The sequence below is a fragment of the Temnothorax americanus genome, unplaced genomic scaffold, assembly GCF_048541705.1.
Source record: "Temnothorax americanus isolate GAGA-0224 unplaced genomic scaffold, ASM4854170v1 Scaffold61, whole genome shotgun sequence".
NCBI classification, from domain to species: Eukaryota; Metazoa; Arthropoda; class Insecta; order Hymenoptera; family Formicidae; genus Temnothorax; species Temnothorax americanus.
The window spans coordinates 616399-637149 of record NW_027509762.1 but is presented as its reverse complement, the minus strand read 5'-3'; the positions used below and the strand labels follow the sequence as shown (position 1 = coordinate 637149).

The 20751-nt window shown below is 31.1% G+C and overlaps 1 protein-coding gene and 1 pseudogene across 2 annotated transcripts; both read left to right on the top strand.

Moving 5' to 3' along the window:
- The first annotated feature begins 1312 nt into the window (after positions 1-1312).
- Abcd (ATP binding cassette subfamily D) lies at positions 1313-20517 on the top strand. The gene is made up of 9 exons (XM_077420874.1): positions 1313-2215; positions 9425-9663; positions 12103-12483; positions 12809-12903; positions 13044-13233; positions 14549-14646; positions 16906-17132; positions 17409-17862; positions 19784-20517. The coding sequence occupies exons 1-9, from the start codon at positions 1650-1652 to the stop codon at positions 19829-19831; spliced, it is 2298 nt and encodes a 765-aa protein (XP_077277000.1). The 5' UTR covers positions 1313-1649; the 3' UTR covers positions 19832-20517.
- Positions 9670-12096, top strand: LOC143905459 (uncharacterized; annotated as a pseudogene). Its single transcript, XR_013259202.1, has 2 exons — positions 9670-10456; positions 10554-12096. The product of XR_013259202.1 is annotated as an uncharacterized LOC143905459 (transcript).
- Positions 20518-20751: the final 234 nt, after the last annotated feature.

Genomic DNA, 20751 nt, shown 5'->3' with positions numbered 1-20751 from the left:
AGTTCACGCGTCTATAGTATATGCAGACTGTTATCTTTCAAATTTTTTAATTAAAAAATGTTCATTTCATTTTTTTTATAGCATTTGGTTATATAAAACCAATCATATTTGTGTTGCAATCGATTTAACATGCGCGTATATAATGCCCCTAAATAATAAACTAATAAAATATACTGAACAAGGAAAGAGAAAGATGCTGTCAGCTGCAGAGTGTTGAACTTGCGATAGCACGATATACGAGTAATTGTTGCAGATAGATAAAAACTAAATGCATTTAAGTGCAAGAGGCAGTTGAATCTCCAGGAATTGCTCCGAGAAATCCGTATTCTTTCATATTTTTGCACATTTTACACTTTGCTTTATTACTTGTTTACTAATTTTATCACAAATATAGAGAAAGAGCATAACCAACTGCGACTAAAAAATAGTAGATTAAGTAAGATAAAATACATTTTATTTATTTTCTTAATAATTTTATTTATTATTTTTCTTACTAAGTTTTAGATACAAATAATGCCACAAAATAAACAAAATAAACATTTCATTAATTTTCCTTTTTTATATTGTAGCGGGTAGCTTATTAAATTTAAATATATATGCGTATATATTATATGTATATATGTATATGTATACATATAGATCTGTGATAAATTATGCATATAAAATTAAATAACATTATTATAAAAATATATCTGAACAAGCACACAAAGAAGATAATAATGTGATATCAAAGAATTACATATAATCATTTCAGTATTGAGTAGCATATTATTATACCTAAGATTAGACTTCCTAAGATTGTACCTAAAATTAGACATTATTATATCTAACTATCTTATCATTTCTTCAGTATTCTGTACATATTTGAATATACTGAATCATCATATATGTATAAATAGAGAAAAACTAAAACAAATATAATTTGATTGTATTGGATTTCAAAAACTTCAGAGTTTTTAAGATTAGCATAAAACTAACACTCCTAAAGCTCCTCCTAACACTCCTAAATTAAAATTTAAAACAATTCTAACTATTTTAACAACATTAAAGTTTTTTAAATTCTTCAAATGTTTCGATAATTTTTAAAATTTATCAATAAATTCATGTGAAAATTCATAACTTTCTAGCAATTTCTGTGCTGCTTATTAACGCTGATTCATGAATCGCGTATTATTATTCAAATCAGAACGATTGATTACGTGTCATTGAGCGAATATAAGAGAGTTCAACTCATTTACCAACACGAAGTGCTAATACTGAAACGAGAACTAAAGACAGGCCGTGTGGAGAGGGCCACGCGCGAGAACGAAGTTAACTGCGGGGATATGACGTGGGTTCTCCATCGCGGCGTATCGCGCGAGGACTGAGGAGAGTAAAGCGTTAGTTGCCAGTTGCCAGCTGATGGCCGGCCTGAGCGGTCACGCGTGCGCGCGTTCACGTAACCGCGTGTGCACAATCGAAAAACAGGCGCTCTCGCTCGCGTCTAAAGTAAGGGTGGACCGAAGTAACGAAGCGCAGCGAAGCGGAGTCAAGTCGTAGATGCGTCGTTATCGCCGTCATTATCGTGATTTTCGTGATAGCGCGGGATGCGCGCTATTGGGATTTACTGATTTGCCAATTTCCGCCCGACGAGGACACGCGGACGAAGAATGTCGTCGGTGTTCTCGAAGCTGATCGACGGCGCGTCCGCGCGCTACGGCGTGCGACAGGAGACGCTGACGTGCGGGGTCGCCGGCGCAGCTACGGCGCTTTATCTCCTCAAACTCACCTATCCGCACATCCTCACTCGCCTCAAACAATCCAACCAGAAGAAAAGCCAACAATCTCACTCCAAACGCAATAGAAGCAATGCCGTTCTACGAAATAATTCTCTTGATAACAACTCCGTCGGAAGTGGCGGGGGAAAACAAAGATTATCAGTCGGATTGGATCGCGATTTTTTCCGACAGCTGATGATGTTATTGAAGATTATGGTGCCGGGATGGCGTACTCGAGAGATGGGTTTATTGGCATGCGCGACGTTGATGTTACTGGCGAGAACCTTCCTGTCGGTGTATGTAGCCGAACTGGAGGGTCAGATCGTCAAGAGGATAGTTTTACGCGACGTAGGCAGCTTTGGCTTAATGCTCGCGCGATGGTTCGCCATCGCCTTACCAGCCACCTTCGTCAACTCCGCCATCAGATATCTCGAGGGCCGGCTGGCGCTTAGCTTTAGGTACGCTCCTGCTACTCTCGGTGCTTTCTTTGACGTGGATGAGTGAATGCTTGTATCCGTCCTTTTCTTGGGGAACAATAAGGATCCTCTTTTTCATACTTTGTAGTCGAGATACTGACGTACATGTCAAACCGCATCACGCTTGTTAACTGTCTTTTTTTATTTTTCCAACTATTTTTCCAATTTTTCCACTATTTTCTTCAAGGTAGCATCATAAAATTCATTCAACTTGTACTATTTAAGGTTCTACATTAAGGTTGTCTCGCAAATTGCAATTAACAAGAAATATTTGAAAATTTAACTATACGTTAATAAATATGGTATCTACACGTTTGTACAATTTAAAAGTAATTGACCATACATGAGATAATCCCGAACACGAGATAATCGCTATCAAAAATTGCACTTTTTTCATGCATTGCATATATACAAATCATACGAAAATCTCGTATTTTGAATTTTAATAATTAAAATAAACAACAAGAAAGTGATGAAAAACTGATGTGTACTACTAGAAGGACATTTTAGAAATACTAGTAAAAAAACCCTGAAATTATTGACTGTTTAGTTTTAGAAATACAATAGTAAACAGATCTCAATTTTCACGATTTTTCAACGTAAAGAAGCGATTGGATGCGAAAAATAAAAGAATTTTTTGTTCTATGTGTGAGGGACAAAACTATCCAAAAGTTTTCAGCCTATAACCGTAGATAGTCAGATTTTGAGTTGACGTCGATTTAGTTTATAGTATAAAATGTTGGATTGTATTATCGCAAGACAGCTACCTTAAAGATATAAAAACCACGAAGAAAAAGAAAACAGGAACAAAGTTCAAATAGCGCCATTATATTGATATTATAATATAAAAAGAATGGACTCGTCTCTATAGGTATCTTCTTACATTTCCTATACTTAAAATGAGTTAGATGCACATTTAGAGAAAAATAGAGAGAAAATGAGACTTAAGATATAGGGAATATAACTAAAAGGGCAAAACTTTCTAGGCAGATAGATTTTGAGGATCTACCCAGACAAACTTGCATAGCTCCATAACCATATAAAAATTCAAGAAAATTATTTAATCATATTGCTATCATATACGGACGCACGTAAAAATACGATTAAATAATTTTCTTTATGCATATGGTTATGCAGCTATGTAAATTTTTATCGATTGGCTCTAAGGATTTTGAAAATATCGTAAAAGTACGTTTTATATTCTTTGAATATTCACAGAACACATACTGCTATATACTGAATTTATACTAAGAATGCTTCTATTTTTATGTATATATATTTTATATATTCAGAATATTTTCTAGTATATATATATATATGTATATATATATATATATATATACATATACATATACATATACATATACATATACATATACATATACATATATATATACATATAGTATGTATATATATATATATTTTCTAGTATATATATATATATATATATATAACATATTTATAGAATGTTTGAGTAGATCACTCACATGCGCGCGCGTGTGTACACTAGAATAGGTTGTATATTAATTAATATACATTTTATTCATTAAATATATTTCTATTAATATATATATATATATATATATATATATATATATATATATATTATATCTTTCTATAAATATATATATATATTTGTGGTTTCTTTTTTAAATCTGCATTTTTTAACAAACTTTTAAAACTTATAATATTTATAAAGATTAGATAATACATTACTAAAAAATTACTAATGATATTAATAACGCTTAGAAATTAGTTATAATTCGAACTAGTTTATCATGAGTTTATCAATTAATTATCAATTGATATTTTCTATCATTATAAAGGTTGTCTATTCTTTTGGAATCGATGTTTTCCAATGTTCTTTTTGGATATTAAAAATTTTTGCTTGGATGTGATTTATAGATATATTACATATAGATAGAGTATTATATCTTGTTTTTGCCTATATTAAAGGTTGATCTACAATGTGCTCTTTGCTTTCTGTTTTTTGCTCTTAACTTCTTTGCGACTATCTCGTATTTTGCAATTCCGTCGCGTAACGTGATGTTTCTTGTCTCTTCTGAAGTTCGTCAATTTTTATCTTAGGCGACAGAGAACAAAAAACATCGCGTTACGCGACGCAATTGCGAAATACGGGATAGTCGCAAACAGGTTAAGAGCAAAAAAACAGAAAGCAAAGAGCACATTGTAGATCAGGCTTAAGAGAAGCAAAGGGTATATTTTCTTCTCTCGCGCATGCGCAATCGTATATGTCTTTCGGCAGCCACTCATCCTGCAGTCTTTGGTTATGATCGCCAAGCGAACACACAATTGCGCATGCGTAAGAAAAGGAAATGTATATACAGGGTGGGCTATATTTCAATTATTCCACTTAAATATCTAAAAACCCATAAGCTTTAGAAGGAAACTTTTAGACAAAAGTTATTCAGTGTTGAGGGAGTTATCTGATGTTGACCTTTATTTAATCTTGGATTAAGGTCAGAGCACTATTTCAAGGTCAACTTTATTTTTTCAAATAGAAACTCCTCTATCTTTTATCATATATTTTTGTAGCTGATGTCGAAATATTTTCAAAACATAAAAAACTTTTATTAAAAATTTTCTGAGATATTTTAAATTTTATCATGATATTTTTAATATAAAATTTGAAATATTTCGTAAAGTATTTACTTTTTGATGACTTTACCTTGATACTTTTATAGAATATAGAATAATAAAAGGAATCGAATAATAATATTAATTTTAACATTTGCCCTTTGCAAAATTTAATGCGTCTGTAAAATATAAGAAAATTTTGTTAATATTTTTTCACTATTTTTTTACAATAATCAATTTACAACAATCTAATTTTGATCCAAGATAAAATATAGTTCACAATCAGATGACCCCCTCACCGCACCGAACAATTTTTGTCTAAAAAGTTTCCTTCTAAAAGGACCCCGCACAAAACCAATGGAAAAGTGGCCCCAGTCAAATTGGCTGAAGTTTTAGTATGATGAAGTTCAGACTGTTGAAATCGACGATGATTTTTCTTTCATTCATGAACCGCCATCGTTGATTTCAATACTTTGAGACCAAGTATCTCGGAAACTGGGCATTTTCTGAACTTGCAGCCATTGAGAATTTTGATCAAGACAGTCTGAACTTCATCATACTATAAAACTTGGCTGGACCAATTTGACTGGGGCCACTTTTCCATCGGTATTGTACGAGGTCCTTTACGAGTTTTAAGATATTTAAGTGGATTAATTAAAATGACCCACCCTGTATATTCCCTCTACTTAAATTATCTAACAATAAGTTATCTTGGCAAGCGGCAAATCTCTATAAAGCTGGGATAATACTCTCTCTCTTTCTCTCTCTCTCTCTCTCTCTCTCTCTCTCTCTCTCTCTCTCTCTCTCTCTCTCTCTCTCTCTCTCTCTCTCTCTCTCTCTCTCTCTCTCTATATATATATATATATATATATATATATATATATATATATATATGTATATATATATATATATATATATATATATATACTCAATATACATATATTGAGTATATCCACCATACATTCAATATAAAATATAAATACAGTATACCTATTCGAATATCACTTGTGTGTTGTTTAAATATAGAGAATATTTCATCTAACTTGATCATTTAAAATATATTTGTGTTGTTATTAAAAATTTTAAATAATGTTTCTACAATAAGTTATTTAGTACAAGAAATATTCTAGCCATAATATTTATCTTTTCTTATTATATTAATTTGTCCGTATGTCAATTTCTCTTGTGTATGTGTGTGTGTGTTTATGTGTGGGAAAACAATAGCATTATTCTTTTACGTCTTAACGTTGAAGGTCTTACATGTAATAAATGACTGACAATGAGTTCTTTTTTAGGTTTTTAGATGTTTCTTCTCTCTTTTTAAAACAGGAATGTGAATCTTATGATTCCGATCTTATGTCTTGCGTTTAGATATACATATATTAGGTATATATTCAGAAGGGAGACCGGGGCAAAGTCGTCACTATTTTTTCGGTGCCGATTGTTAACAACAAAACGAATAATTTTAGTAAAATGTGGTATACCGTTGTAAAGAGTGAACCCTTGGCTACAAAATTTATACCGGCATTCTTGGTCTACGTCGCTTTGTTCAACTGGTATAGAGTGAAAACGACAAAGGTGCAAAAATTCAAATGTCAAAATTGCCGGGCCGGAGTCGTCACTCCATTCTCGGACTGAATTTTAAATGAAAATTTATAATTTCAATCATGAAAAATGATAGGATACATTTTATTAATTATTTTTTAATAGAAAAATGAAAACATTAATTAAAAACACGATGGCGGAAAATAATTACAAGAAAAGCGCACACACTTATGTGCCCTACGCTCGCACGTTTCTCGTCAGCTCTATTCTGTTATCTCTCAGCACACGCATCCAAGTCCTCGCCGGAATCCAACCACTGCTGCTTCTTTGACTTTGATTTTCACCGAAAGCAGCCTCCATAATATGGTCGCTCATAAAATATTAGAAATCAATGAAAATAAAAAAACTTCACTGGATTCGTGTTCAGCATGCATTACTCTTTAGAATCACTTATTTTGAGATTCGGAGACACGTTAATATTTAAGATATTATAAATTTTCAACGCGCAAAAAATTTTACTTTTGACCTCTGAAAACACGTTTGCCTCAATGAAAATCACAACATGGCACATAACTTCACTAAACTCCGTTGGTCACGGTCGCGGTCTCCCCTATATATTTTTAGAGTTTAGAAAGAGAAAATTAATGAGCTTGGAAAGAAAAAAAGAAATAAATAATTGGTAAACAAAATGCAAAAATGCAGTTGAAAGTAAGAAAATTTTTCTAATGAAAAAGTTTTCTCAGAAAAGTGTAAAAAATGTAAAATTATAAAATATGAAAAAACCAATTAGAATGATAAATACATAGATATTTATGTCAACTGTGATTATTAAGATGACAATTTTCAGCAGAAATTTTGAATATTTTAATTTATTTTGGATTTTATTTTTGATGGCATAACGAATAAATATTTATAAACTAATTTGCACTCAACCTTTAATCAGCTTCTTTGTTTTACAACCGAAAGACACTTTCAGTTTGTTGAATCACGCTTCATATTGTTCGGGGTCCACAAACTTCTAAATCCATCACTGATGCAACGGTAAAGTGGCATATTCTCTCTATTGTGTCACAAATTGCACACTCACCAAAATTATATATTTTAATATTATATTTTTCTATATTTTTCTATAATCTAAAATCTTATGCCTGTATATTAATTACACTTGCTTTATACTTTCTTTGTTATATATAGTTATGATTTAAATTTCATATTTAAAACAAATAATTTAAATTTTATTTTTAAAACAAATGTTTAAGATATGTTTTAAACATTGCACTGTTCTAAACATATATTTTGTTCTAAATATATGTATGTTTAAAACTAACTTTTTTAAAAGTTTAATATAGATTTAAAAAGTTTAAAACGGATTTTTGGAAAAATATTAACCACGTAAAATATTAATTACTTTAATCGATGTATCTAGTATCACTTTAATTTTTGTATATATATGATGGCAAAATTTATTTTTTTTAATAAACTATAAAGAAATAACTGTTATGTATAAAACTGTTATAACAAAAGATAAAAACAAAATGTAAGCAAAAATTATACTCTTATACATTTTAACATTTTTAGAAAATTAAGTAATATTTATTTATGTTATTACTTATGTCATTACTTATTATGTCATTAATTTTTATTAATTAAGATTAAATGTACAAGTTATATTAACACACTAGATGGGTCAAATATATATTGTAAAAATTTTACGTATACAGATAATAGGTGTAACACTCGCCGTGGATAGACACAAAGCAGGTTTTATAACCGTTTAAACAAAAATAGAATTAAACAGAATAGATAAATCCTATATTGTATGGCGATTTTTGCACTAAATAATGAGAAATAAATTAATAAAATACGGCGAATCAATACTGCGTCCGCACGATTCGACGAGAAGATACAGCCTAGTTACTACACGCGCCGGCGAGGCATTAGGAATAAGAGACCTCTATAGTATAAACAGCAACGGCTATGCATGAATGACGCGTGACGTTGAACTTCCGCACACATAGTAACTATAAACGCTGACCTATCTCTTCTTGCCGCAGATCTTTATCAATTAATTTCTTGTTATTTATTGCAAAATTCGCAAAATGGTAAAGAACTTTTTTAGACCGTCGTGAGACAGGTTAGTTTTACTCTACTGATCACCAATCATTGCGATAGTAATCCTGCTCAGTACGAGAAGAACCGCAGGTTCGGACATTTGGTTCACGCACTTGGTTGAGCGGTCGGTGGTGCGAAAGCTACCATCCGTGGGATTATGCCTGAACGCCTCTAAGGCCGTATCCTCTCTAGTCAAAGGTGGCAAGAATATCTCTAGGAGTCTCTAGGAATTTTTATTCAGTTTAACCCCTTCTACCTATCCACGACGGGATTTGAGTTACCTAGGGATTTTCGTTCGTGCCAACCCTATCCTCTCTCTTTTTATGGGAATTGTCTTGTAACCCGGGTGTTATACCTGTTATCAGATATCCTGCATACAGAATATATTTTTGTAGAATAACATGTAAAATATATATGTACCTATATATTCCATATAGTGTATCTTACATTACATGTTTTAAACGTGTATGCGTGTTAAATGTGTTTTTTAATCATCTCTTAATAATATTTTTAACATTTCAAATGTTAAAAATGTTTTGAACAAAAAATGATATTTTCTGTTTAAAGAAAATTATCAGCCCCTATAATATTATCTTTGTCTTTTTAATATTACTTTTCTTCTTTTTTTTTTTCAAATATGATACAATGTTATGTGAAATATAGTATCCGTGTAATAAAACATTTTTTTGTCAAAATCATTGTTTTCGCAATTTGAATCGTTCGTTCTTTTTTTTTAAGACAAAATTGGCAACGCTGCATTATTGCTAATAAAGAAACGCGTATTATTAATTGTTGCCTCCTTTTTACATAATAAAAATAACATCTTTATACATTTCCGTGCTATATTAATTATTAAAAGTAATAGAAATCTCCTTTTATTTAGGTTAGATGGAAAATCCTGTAGAATAGAATTTAACTTTTTGATTATTTATGCAGGGAGCGTCTGGTGAAGCATGCCTACAAGATGTACCTGAGTCAACAGACTTATTATAGGGTATCGGCTTTAGACACTAGGCTTGGCGGGGCCGAGCAAAGACTGACAGATGACTTATCAGAGCTAGCCAGTTCCGTAGCGCATCTATATTCTAGTTTAACAAAACCGTTGCTAGACTGTGCTTTAGTCGGTATAGCGCTTATTTCATTTTCACATAAAATGGGCGCGAAAACAATACCAGGTGAGATCTTAATGTTTTTTTTTAATGACTAAACTCCGATTAGTTAAATAGGACTTAACTAACGATTAACTTGTTAAGCAATATCTATGCTATTTTGTTAACATAAATAGAATAATTAATTTTTTCTTGTTTAATATATGGAAAGAAAGATTAGATTTGGGAGAATTAAATAAATTAATAATTAGAAATTTTGCATTAAGCAATTCTACTGATTGAATAAATTACTGATTAAGATTAAGCTAATCGGAATTTGATCAAAGTCATTATTATTCTCTGTTGTCGTTGTTATACACATAGTTATTTTGTATATATGTATATGTACAGAGAGATCTAAGAAAAAAAGTAAGAGATAATAGTATTAAAAATTAAAATTCTTCAAGTAAGAATTTGACACACCATCCACCATTTTCGGACCAACTACTCACAAGGGAACTATCACAACTGTTCGGCTCCGATTTGAATTTCCTTTAAGTATGTTGTTAAACACATAAATCCATGAGACACCTATTTTTTTATAGGCGCTTTAATTCATCTTTAGGGGGTGAAACACCCCTTCGAAAATATTGGTTTTTCTCTTTTGGGCCGAATATCTCCGAAACTATAAGAGATAGAAAAATTTTCACCCATTCATACACGGTACAACCAATAATATCCTGTAATGGCAATTTGCTGTCACCTTTATTTATTGTATTAAAAGAAGTTACTGGTAGATTTGGACTAAGAGTAGAAGAAAACTTGTTTAAACCAACAAATGTTATTGTAAAAACATCAAAATCTGGTAAAATGACATCAGGTATATACTTCCGTTTATAACTATTTTATATTTTATTTAACAATCTAATAAAAGTTATAAAAGAGCTATTAAATTAACATTTATATATTTCTTACAGATCATTTTAAAATGTGGTTAAAAAAAGCTTATTTTCCAAACATTGGTCCTATAGTAGCGTTCTTCTTATCGATTCCTGGACTGGGCATTGCCCTAATATCATTTCGGATTTAACACCTCCAGGAAAATCTATTACTATTATGATAACACCGAAAGGTACTACAAGAAAAATACAACCATTAGATGTTTATGGATTTAGAATTTGGAAAAATTTTGCTAAAAGGTTTTCAAATACTGTTTTACTATTGGAAAGTAATATAAATTTGCATGAACGAAATAATATAATAAAATTGCAATCTCTGATACATAATCAATTGTCATCCCCACGATATCACAACTTATTTAAATATTCGTGGTTTAAAAGTGGTTATACGAACGAAAGACCAGAAGAATTTGAAAATCCAGTACACTTTAGTTTATATGACAGTTCAACAACATGTGATATCGAAGGTTGTGATAATATAGCTGCAGTAAGATGTTCTTGGTGCAAGAATTCATTATGTTTGAAACATTTTTTTGTCGAATATCATTATTGTAATGTGTATAATGAGTGAAAAATACAAAGTGTAGCGCTGCGACATAAATATATAGTGATTTTTTTGCTCATTTCTCAAAGATTTAATTTTATAAAATAATTTTATTATAAGTGAATGAATTTTGAATAAAATTGTCTATAATCTTTATTTATAGAAAAACGTAAATGTCAAAGAAATAATAACAAGACTGAGGGTAGGAAAAATTTTCTATCTCTTATAGTTTCGGAGATATTTGGCCCGAAAGAGAAAAACCGATATTTTCGAAGGGGTGTTTGGTGTTTCACCCCCTAAAGATGGGTTAGAGCGCCTATAAAAAAATAGGTGTCTCATGGATTTATGTGTTTAACAACATACTTAAAGGAAATTCAAATCGGAGCCGGACAGTTGTGGTAGTTCCCTTAGTAAAAAATTTTCCATATATAAAAACATTTATATATGATTACATAAAGGACCCCGCACACATCACAGGGAAAATTGGCCTCCCGTCGAATTTGCTGAAATTGTAGTATGATGTAGTTTATGTCGTCCTGATCAAAAGTCATAATGGACCCGAGGTCAAAGAATGGACAGTTTCCGAGATATGGGAGGTCAAAGGTCAATAATAGTGCCTTATTCGAAAATTCTATTCTTTGTGTATATCCGCACGTGAGCTGTTGTTCATACATGTATCTGATTCGGAATAATTTCCGAGATAGAGCAAGTTGAATTATTTAAAATATTTAAATGATTATATGAAATGCCACAGATTTTGTTCAGAAACCGCAGGTTCTGCAGTCAATCTGCTATTATATTTTGTTAGCAGATTTTATTATAATTTCTGTTGAGTTTATTTTCGATTTGATTATTTGGATATACATATTATTAAATTATTATAAATTATTATAGATTAAACTTTTAATTTTTCTTGTAAAGTCTTTATCATCATCATCATCATCATCATCATCATCATCATCATCATTATTATTATTATTATTATTGTTGTTGTTCTTGTTACTATTATATTTTATTATCTAGGTCCACTATTAGCGGCAGCGGTCATTGCTTTAACCGGACAAGTTCTGCGTTTTGCTTCACCGAAGTTCGGCCAACTGGTTGCTGAAGAAGCAACGCGACGTGGGAAATTAAGAGAAGCGCATGCTCGTATCAGTGCACATGCAGAAGAAATTGCATTCTATGGAGGTCACAATACAGAACATCGTTATCTAAGCTCCGCTTATAAGTCTTTGGTAATGCATTTGCATCGTATTCTCGCTGTTAAACTGTGGTACGTGATGCTGGAACAGTTTCTTATGAAGTACTTGTGGTCTGGCACGGGACTTCTCGTTATCGCAATGCCGTTGCTTTATAACACGGCTGCATCATCGGGAAGCGGGATGATTAATACAGATGGCGATGGTGTGTACAATGACTCAAGCATTAATATTTTTAAACAGAATATCTGGTATACAAAAAAGGCAATAATAATGTCATAGTAGTTTGTGTAGATTGATAGAAAGTTTTTTTAATTCTATATTATATTTTTATTATTTAATTTTATATATGTATAAAAATTATATTATATGAATTATATTTTTTTCCTATACTATATTATTTTTATATACACTGTACAAAAAAACAAAAGGAAAGAGAAAAAGTTAATAATAGCATTAAATAATTATAATATAAATCTTAACAATAGCTTACAAACAAATATAATAATTTACCAACATCTACTAATTAGGTGGTGTGAGTGAGCGAACAAGATATCTGACCACTTCAAAAAATCTTTTGAGCTCTGGAGCAGATGCTGTCGAACGACTTATGTCGTCTTATAAAGTACGTATTTTAATTCCTGTTAATTTTTTTAATCTTGCATGTTTTGACATTAAAGAATGAATTCGAAAGTTAAAGTTAAAGTCTTTGAAGATACGCGTGTAAGTGTAAGCTAAATATCAATTTAATTTTTATTAAAATAGGAATTAGTCGCATTAGCGGGGTATGCAGCGCGCGTCAGCGAAATGCTAGATGTATTTAAGGATGCTGCGCTCTGCAAATACAAGAGGAACATTGTTACCAGCAGTCCATCGAGATCCATTCCAAACGGTAACGCTCAACAACTCACGGAAAAAGTAATCGAATTTAGTAACGGCACTCCAATAATAAAAGGTAAATCAAAATATTTAGGGCAACACAATAAAATTTAAATAATTAAAACTGATTTCATTACCTTAGTGCATATTTCATAATATTTAAAGTTACTAATTATTTTAAGGTCGTAGTCGTCTCGTCAGGGCATGTATTAGATAAAGTTTTCGATTTCGGATTTTATATCAAATTATATGATCAGCTTTGCAGTCGATTTTTTCTGTGGCTCCTTACCGACTATTTACTCTAAAAAATCGTTCTCGAAAATCACAACTTTTGCATTACTTCATGCAGACGGCCAGAAAAAGAAGGCTCTATCACGGTTTCAATCACATATTTTTGCATTTTTCGATTAGATGAAGTGAGAAAAAACATTGCTTTTTGTACATTAGATTTCGAAGAATCTGATGCAACCATAAAATATATAGTTTACCGGAGATTTCGCTGCTAATTTTTTAGTTTATTTTAGTGAAAATGCGGTAATCGAGCAGACATTTTTTGGTCGAAGTGAGGTTGGGAAGACTTGGCAACGCCGCCTGGCTAATCATTGTAGTTGCAGGTTATGGGGCTCGTCTTTCTTAGCCGAATTGGATAGTGATTGACACCCCTGTCATGCGTTTTGAAACCCTTTCTCAGTAATTGTCAACATTCAATCGAAAAGTATTTTTCTCACTTGTAACCTTTCTCGACGACTCGCATGATCACATAATTTGGAAAAAGTAACATACTTTGTCACGTATGAAATTTTACACCATAATTCATAAAATTATTTTTTTCTTAGCAAAAATTGCCTGAAATATATTTCTGAACGTGAAAATCTACAAACAGTCACATGACTAGCACGTAGCGAGACGCCTACCTTAATTTTAATAAAATTACAATTTTTTTATTTATGATTTGATGATAAAATTATTAAACTATTAAAAAATTGTTTTAGTTTTCATATCTTAATATAAGAGTAATTGATTATCACGGAGATTACTTACTTAATTACAGAATTATTATATCATAATATTCACAAAACATTAAGAAACTCCATAACCCAAGAAAAATACAATTCTCTCTCTCTCTCTCTCTCTCTCTCTCTCTCTCTCTCTCTCTCCCCCTCTCCCTCTCTCTCCCTCTCCCTCTCCCTCTTCTTCCCTTACCACTTCCTTCTCTCTCTCTCTCCCCCCACTCTCTTCCTTTTTCCCCTTTTTCTCTATTTCAACAAAATATTTATATTAATCATTTAATATTAGTGATGTTAATAAGTTACTTGTTATACGTATATATACTCATCGTCTTTTATACTTTTACTACGAAAATCATTATACGTGACTTTATTGTTTGTCAGGAATTGTTCGCGAAAGCACGGACGGCAGTATAAGTCTAATCAATGTACCGATAGTCACGCCTAATTGCGAAATAATTGTACCTAACTTAACAGTCCATGTAAGTAGTTATCACGAACTTTACATACATATTACAGAATCATTATATTCCAATATTTAATATCAAAAAAGACATCCGTAGGTACAATATTTACGGCTTCTGTTACATATACATGACTATGGCTACGGTCAACGTGACACTACAAATGCTTTGAAGCGTCCTTCTTCTCTTTCAATAAAGAAAGAAAGAGAAGAAGAACGCTTCAAAGCATTTGTAGTGTCACGTTGACCGTAGCCTATATTATACATATATAATTACATATTCTTATGTTTCTATACTCCGTCTAATGAGAGATTGAGAATAGATCGGACGAAAACTCGTCCGTCTCGCGCAGGTCTCCGCCCACAGAACATCTATTTACATATACACGATATACGCCAGGCTCTAGGGACTTTACCCCCATTTTGCCCGCCTAGACGCAAAACCACTCTTAAGCCCCTTGCACAATGCCAGGCAACAGGCAATAGGAACAGGAAATAACCAAAAAATCGTTAATTACAACCTAAATAATTCGAATGCTATGATTAGTTGGCAACAGGCAATAGGCACAGAATTTCCAACATGACGGAAACTCTGTGTCTATTGCCTGTGTCACTGTTTATTCTGCATTTACACATGATTTCTGATTTCTATTCCCTGTATTCCCTGTTCCTATTGCCTGTTGCCTGACATTGTGCAAGGGGCTTTAATCTCTCGTTGGACGGAGTATACATCTATATATATAAAATAGAATGTCTGTATGTATGTATGTATGTATGTATGTATGTATGTATGTATGTATGTATGTATGTATGTATGTATGTTCTTTATACACTCTTAAACTATTTGACCGAATTTTTACTAAAAGTACATAAAATAGGGGTAGAATTTTCCGGGGAGTGTTACAGAGTATAGTTTTTCGTTACCGATCTTTTTGGGAATCGGTATCCGAAATTCTTCCAATTTCTCGGAAAATAATTGACCGAAAATAATTCCCGGTGGGTGTCGTAAAGTGTATAATTTTTCGTTACCGATCTTTTTTAAAACCGCTATCCGAAATTTTTCCAATTTTTCGGGAAATAATTGACCGAATCTTAAAGAATTGTATATAAAACAGGAGTAGAATTTCTCGGGGAGTGCCATAAAGTGTATAATTTTTCGTTATCGATCTTTTTAGAAACCGGTATCAGAAATTTTTCCAATTTTTCAGGAAATAATTGACCGAGTAGAAAAAGATTGGTTACGACATGTTTAATCCATGAATACTCCTTATGTTTGTTCACAATAAGGATATTGAAACATAAATGAAGTTTTTTTAAGGGGGTCATCCCGTGTGATGACCGTTTTTTTTAAGGTTTTTTTGCATTTTTTTGCAGCGAAATGAAAAAATACAGAGCTTCTAAATTTTTACTATATATATTTATTACATCTAAAACTATATGTGTAAATTTTTTTATTTGAAAATATAGCGTCGATGGCGAGTTACATCACTGGAATGGCACCCATGTAAAAAAAAAGCAGACAAACGGTGTCCACGATTCCGGCAGACTGGTTTATCTGAAATAAAAAAGCCAAATTGCATTTTAATCTATAGATAAATGGCTATCGCGGGAACTAGGATTATTTGAAAATATTAAAAATTTAATTTTTTGCATGCTTTTAAAAATTATAACTCAAAATAACATGATTTTTTGCGACTATTTTTTTATGCGGACAGAAAACGGTTCAATATTTTTGAAAAATTCTAGTTCCCGCGATAGCCACACATGTGCTGAATCTACCATTCAAATTTTATTTAAATCCATTGAACCGTTTTCGAGAAATCATGGACACCAGTTTAAAAAATACAGTTTTGAGAAAAACGCGTTTGAAAGCGCCGAGCGCTCAACTGCGTGCTTAAACACCTTACCTTCTCACTGCTGTAACTTTTCAATGACTTCGAATTTCGGAAAATTACTTTGCCAGTATATTCTATGCATGCTCTAGATTAGATTTATGCAAAAAAAATCGATTTTTTGAAGCCGTCACACGGGATGACCCCTTAAGAAAAACGACTTCCGGGCGAAGCCCGGGTAACCAGCTAGTAATTACATATAATAATATATTATCTTTATTATTCTATTTCTGTCATATATTTCATATTATCTTTATATTCATTTTGATTGCTTTTTAATTACAATCAAATTGATAGAATATGATAGATACACATCTATTTTTCTATTTTACATGCGCACGTATATGCGTATGCATTATATCTATATATTTATTTATAATTGACAGATAAAGCCAGGCGATCATCTTTTGATCACTGGACCCAATGGCTGCGGTAAAAGCTCTCTCTTCCGTGTTATTTCCGGTCTTTGGCCCGTTTATGATGGAACTCTCATCAGACCAGCCGAAATAAATTCTTCCGAACATGGCAGACCTGCCCTATTTTATATCCCACAAAAGCCGTATATGACAGTGGGCTGCCTACGAGATCAAATCATCTATCCAGCGCATTCTGGGTCCATATATATATTTAATAATTAATCACATTAGAGATAACCAAAATAGATTTCAATTAAACTAGGAAACTTATTTGTACTCCTAATATTACATTTAATTAAATTATAATAAGTTATATAATTAATTAAATTACAATTAATTAATTTTTTATAGTAAATTTTATAATATATTTTAAGTATAATTATTAATTTTTTATAAAATTTTATACACGCGATTTAATTTTTTTTATTAATATATGAAGAAAAATGTTATACATTGTCTTTATGTTATTGCAGGTCAGAGAATTGCTCAGATGAAGAGCTGTTACAATTGTTAGATGATGTGGACCTACGAAGTATCGTGGAACGAGAACCGGAAGGCTTCGATACTCTCGGCGACTGGGACTCTACTCTATCAGGAGGCGAGAAGCAACGGCTCGCAATGACGCGTCTTCTTTATCATGCTCCACAGTATGCTTTGTTAGACGAATGCACAAGCGCTGTCAGCCTCGAAGCTGAAGGAATAATGTACGAAACTGCAAAGAAAAAAGGAATCACCCTGTTGACGATCACTCATCGAGTAGCATCGCTCGCTAAATATCACAAGTTATTATTGAAATTTGATGGAGAAGGCGGTTGGACCTTTGGCCCGCTGAATATGGATGGATTACCGATATTACCAAATCGAGAAGCTAATAAAGAAGAAGCGGAACGAGAGAAAGCAAAAACTAGCCATTACCATATGTTGCATGTATGTTAAATGTTTTATTCTGTATGAATGGTGCCTTAAGAATTTATATTCTAAGTTTTTAAATTTTATGTTTATGAAAAAGATTATAAAACACAAATTTACATCAATTTTTTTAATTAAAAATTTTTTTTCAAAAAGTGGTGGCAAATTTTGCCCATTTTTTGGACCTCAAATTTCAAACTTTTTTTATGTCAATTAGTACTATATGATGGGATATTAATCTCAGAGAAACTTATATAGTACTAATTGGCATAAAAAAAGTTTGAAATTTGAGGTTCAAAAAATGGACGAAAAAACAGGCAAAACTTTTTGCCATCATTGTTTAATATTATTTTATGACACAATATCATGTGATCTCTAATTTTTAATTAATTTACATGACATGAAATTTTCTATTAAAAGTAACATAAAACATAATGTTCTAATGTTTACATCTAATTTACAAAAAAATTTTAAATGCTTTCTTATACGGCTTCTAATATTTTTAATACAGAATACAAGTTTCTTATAATTTGATATAAAAAAGAAAATGAATAAGTTTATATATATTTATTGATTCAATAATATAATTTCATATAATTACAATTGTATACACACAAATACATTATTTTTTCAATAAAATAAAAACATATGAAGGCTCTCTTGAATAAATCAAATAATGGGCACGGGTACACCGGGACATTTAGGCCGCGGCCTATACCTCAAATTCAACCTAAAGTCTGACCTGAAGCTAGTTTCGGCCGCCTATCAAATGTTTACAGCAGGCGGCCTAAATAATTTAGGTCGAATTTGAGACCTAATTCAGGGTGTAAACCTAGCCATTGCCAAATTTTTAACGTTATTGGCTACGTTATAAGTATATCTCAAATTTGACCTAAATTATTTAGGCCGCTTGCTGTAAACATTTGATAAGCGGCCGAAACTAGCTTCAGGTCAGACTTTAGGTTGAATTTGAGGTGTCCCGGTGTACCCGTGCCCATTAAGAGCTAGGCGCAATAATTAATGCGCGTATATAATTTATTACAATAGACAAATTAAATAGGATTAGCATACGTTTCGACTTTTTCTTTGGGTTTTATCCTCAGCGCAACATTAATAAATTGTAATTCAAATTAAATCGGTCGGAATTTAATGCAGTCAAACCGTTTTAACCATTTGACTGCGTTAAACTCCGATCGATGTAATTTGAATTACAATTTATTAATGTTATGCACTGAAGAGATGGCACAAAGAAAAGATCGAAACGTATGTTGATCCGATTTAATTTGTCTATTATAATAAGTTATATACGCGTACTAATTACTGCGCCTGGCTTTTATTACCAAATTTTTGACGTAGACGTACGTTTTTGTCGACAATGCAACAAAAATATGTCACACTTGAACGTTTATATCTTCGAAATAATCGTAATGATTAATATGTCATTAGATAGCTTAAATAGTCTCAATTCCTCTTTAAAGTTTCAAAAGTTTTAAAAAGCTTTCTAAATGAGGAAGCCAAACAATTATAAGCAAATAATTATGCTCAGGTCTCAACATCTTTCAATTTTGGCAATTTAATATTAATTATTGGCAACTTTTCTAATTCCATATTATATTCTTCAGTCTTTTCTACTCCTATTTTTTATAGAATGCTTTAAGATTTGGTCGATTAGACTCAGCTTTATTAGGTTTCTATGTATGTACGTATTCCTAACAAATTCTAACGTATGTAACTCAAGAACTAATTAATCAAATTTTAAAGAATTATATAAAATAAGGGTAGAAAAAAGACTGAAGAATATAATAAAATTAGAAAAAATTGCTAATATAATAAAAAAAAAGTATGCAAATTAGAAATTTGCACATTTTTGTAACATTATTTTTTATTTAATTACATATTTTTTATTATTTTTAATATATATTTGTTATTTCTTTTTTAGGAGTTACGTGATATACATCCTGAAAATACCTATGTGGGAATTAGTTGAAAAGTACAGTCTATGGAATTTTATATTACAAATAGAATAAAAAATACAAAAATAATATAGTATAAAAAGATATGAATATAGAATACGAAAAAATATATAAATAATGTACCTATTCTATATCTTTTTCACATATATTATACATATATCGTATTCTATCTTCCATATCGTACATAGAATATTGACATAAATATGAAAAAATGATAAATTATTATGGTGGGTGGATATATAAGAATGTACATATATTTTTAGAATTGCGCATTGTAAAAAGGTATTTTTTCTACTTTTGAAATGATTGAGAGCGCGATATATCACATTTTTTAAAGCGTTTTATAAAATATACATCATAATTGCAAAAAAGACTTATTGAACAACGATTGCTTTTATAGAGTGTCTTTTTAAATCTACAATCACATTTAAGATGGTCAATTAATAAATATAAAACATAAATATGCGAAGTATGTGGTGAAATGAGATAAGATACTATTTTTGCCAAAATAAAAAAAATTCGTTAACGTTTTGAAAAAGATTTATTGGAGTATATAAATTTGTTAAGTGTTACAGAGCACATTGAACTGCGATTGAATTACTACTCAATTTTAATAAAGGTTTAGAGAGTAAAATTATGTATTAAGAATAAATTTATATAAATATTGTAAACAATAAAATATTATGGATTTCTTCTTTAACTTCTTTTTATCTTTCCGATTTACCCAATTTCTTATGTGTTTTTCTGATAAACTAATGATTTTTTTCCATTTTAATAAATAAATTATGTGTCAAACAAATAAAATTGTTCGTTATTCCTATCTTTATACGATATTATAACACATGTTCAAAACATTTAAAATTTATATCACAAATCTGTGAAATTTTGTATTAAATATTTAATTAAAAAATCAAGTTTAATAAAAAGTATCTGT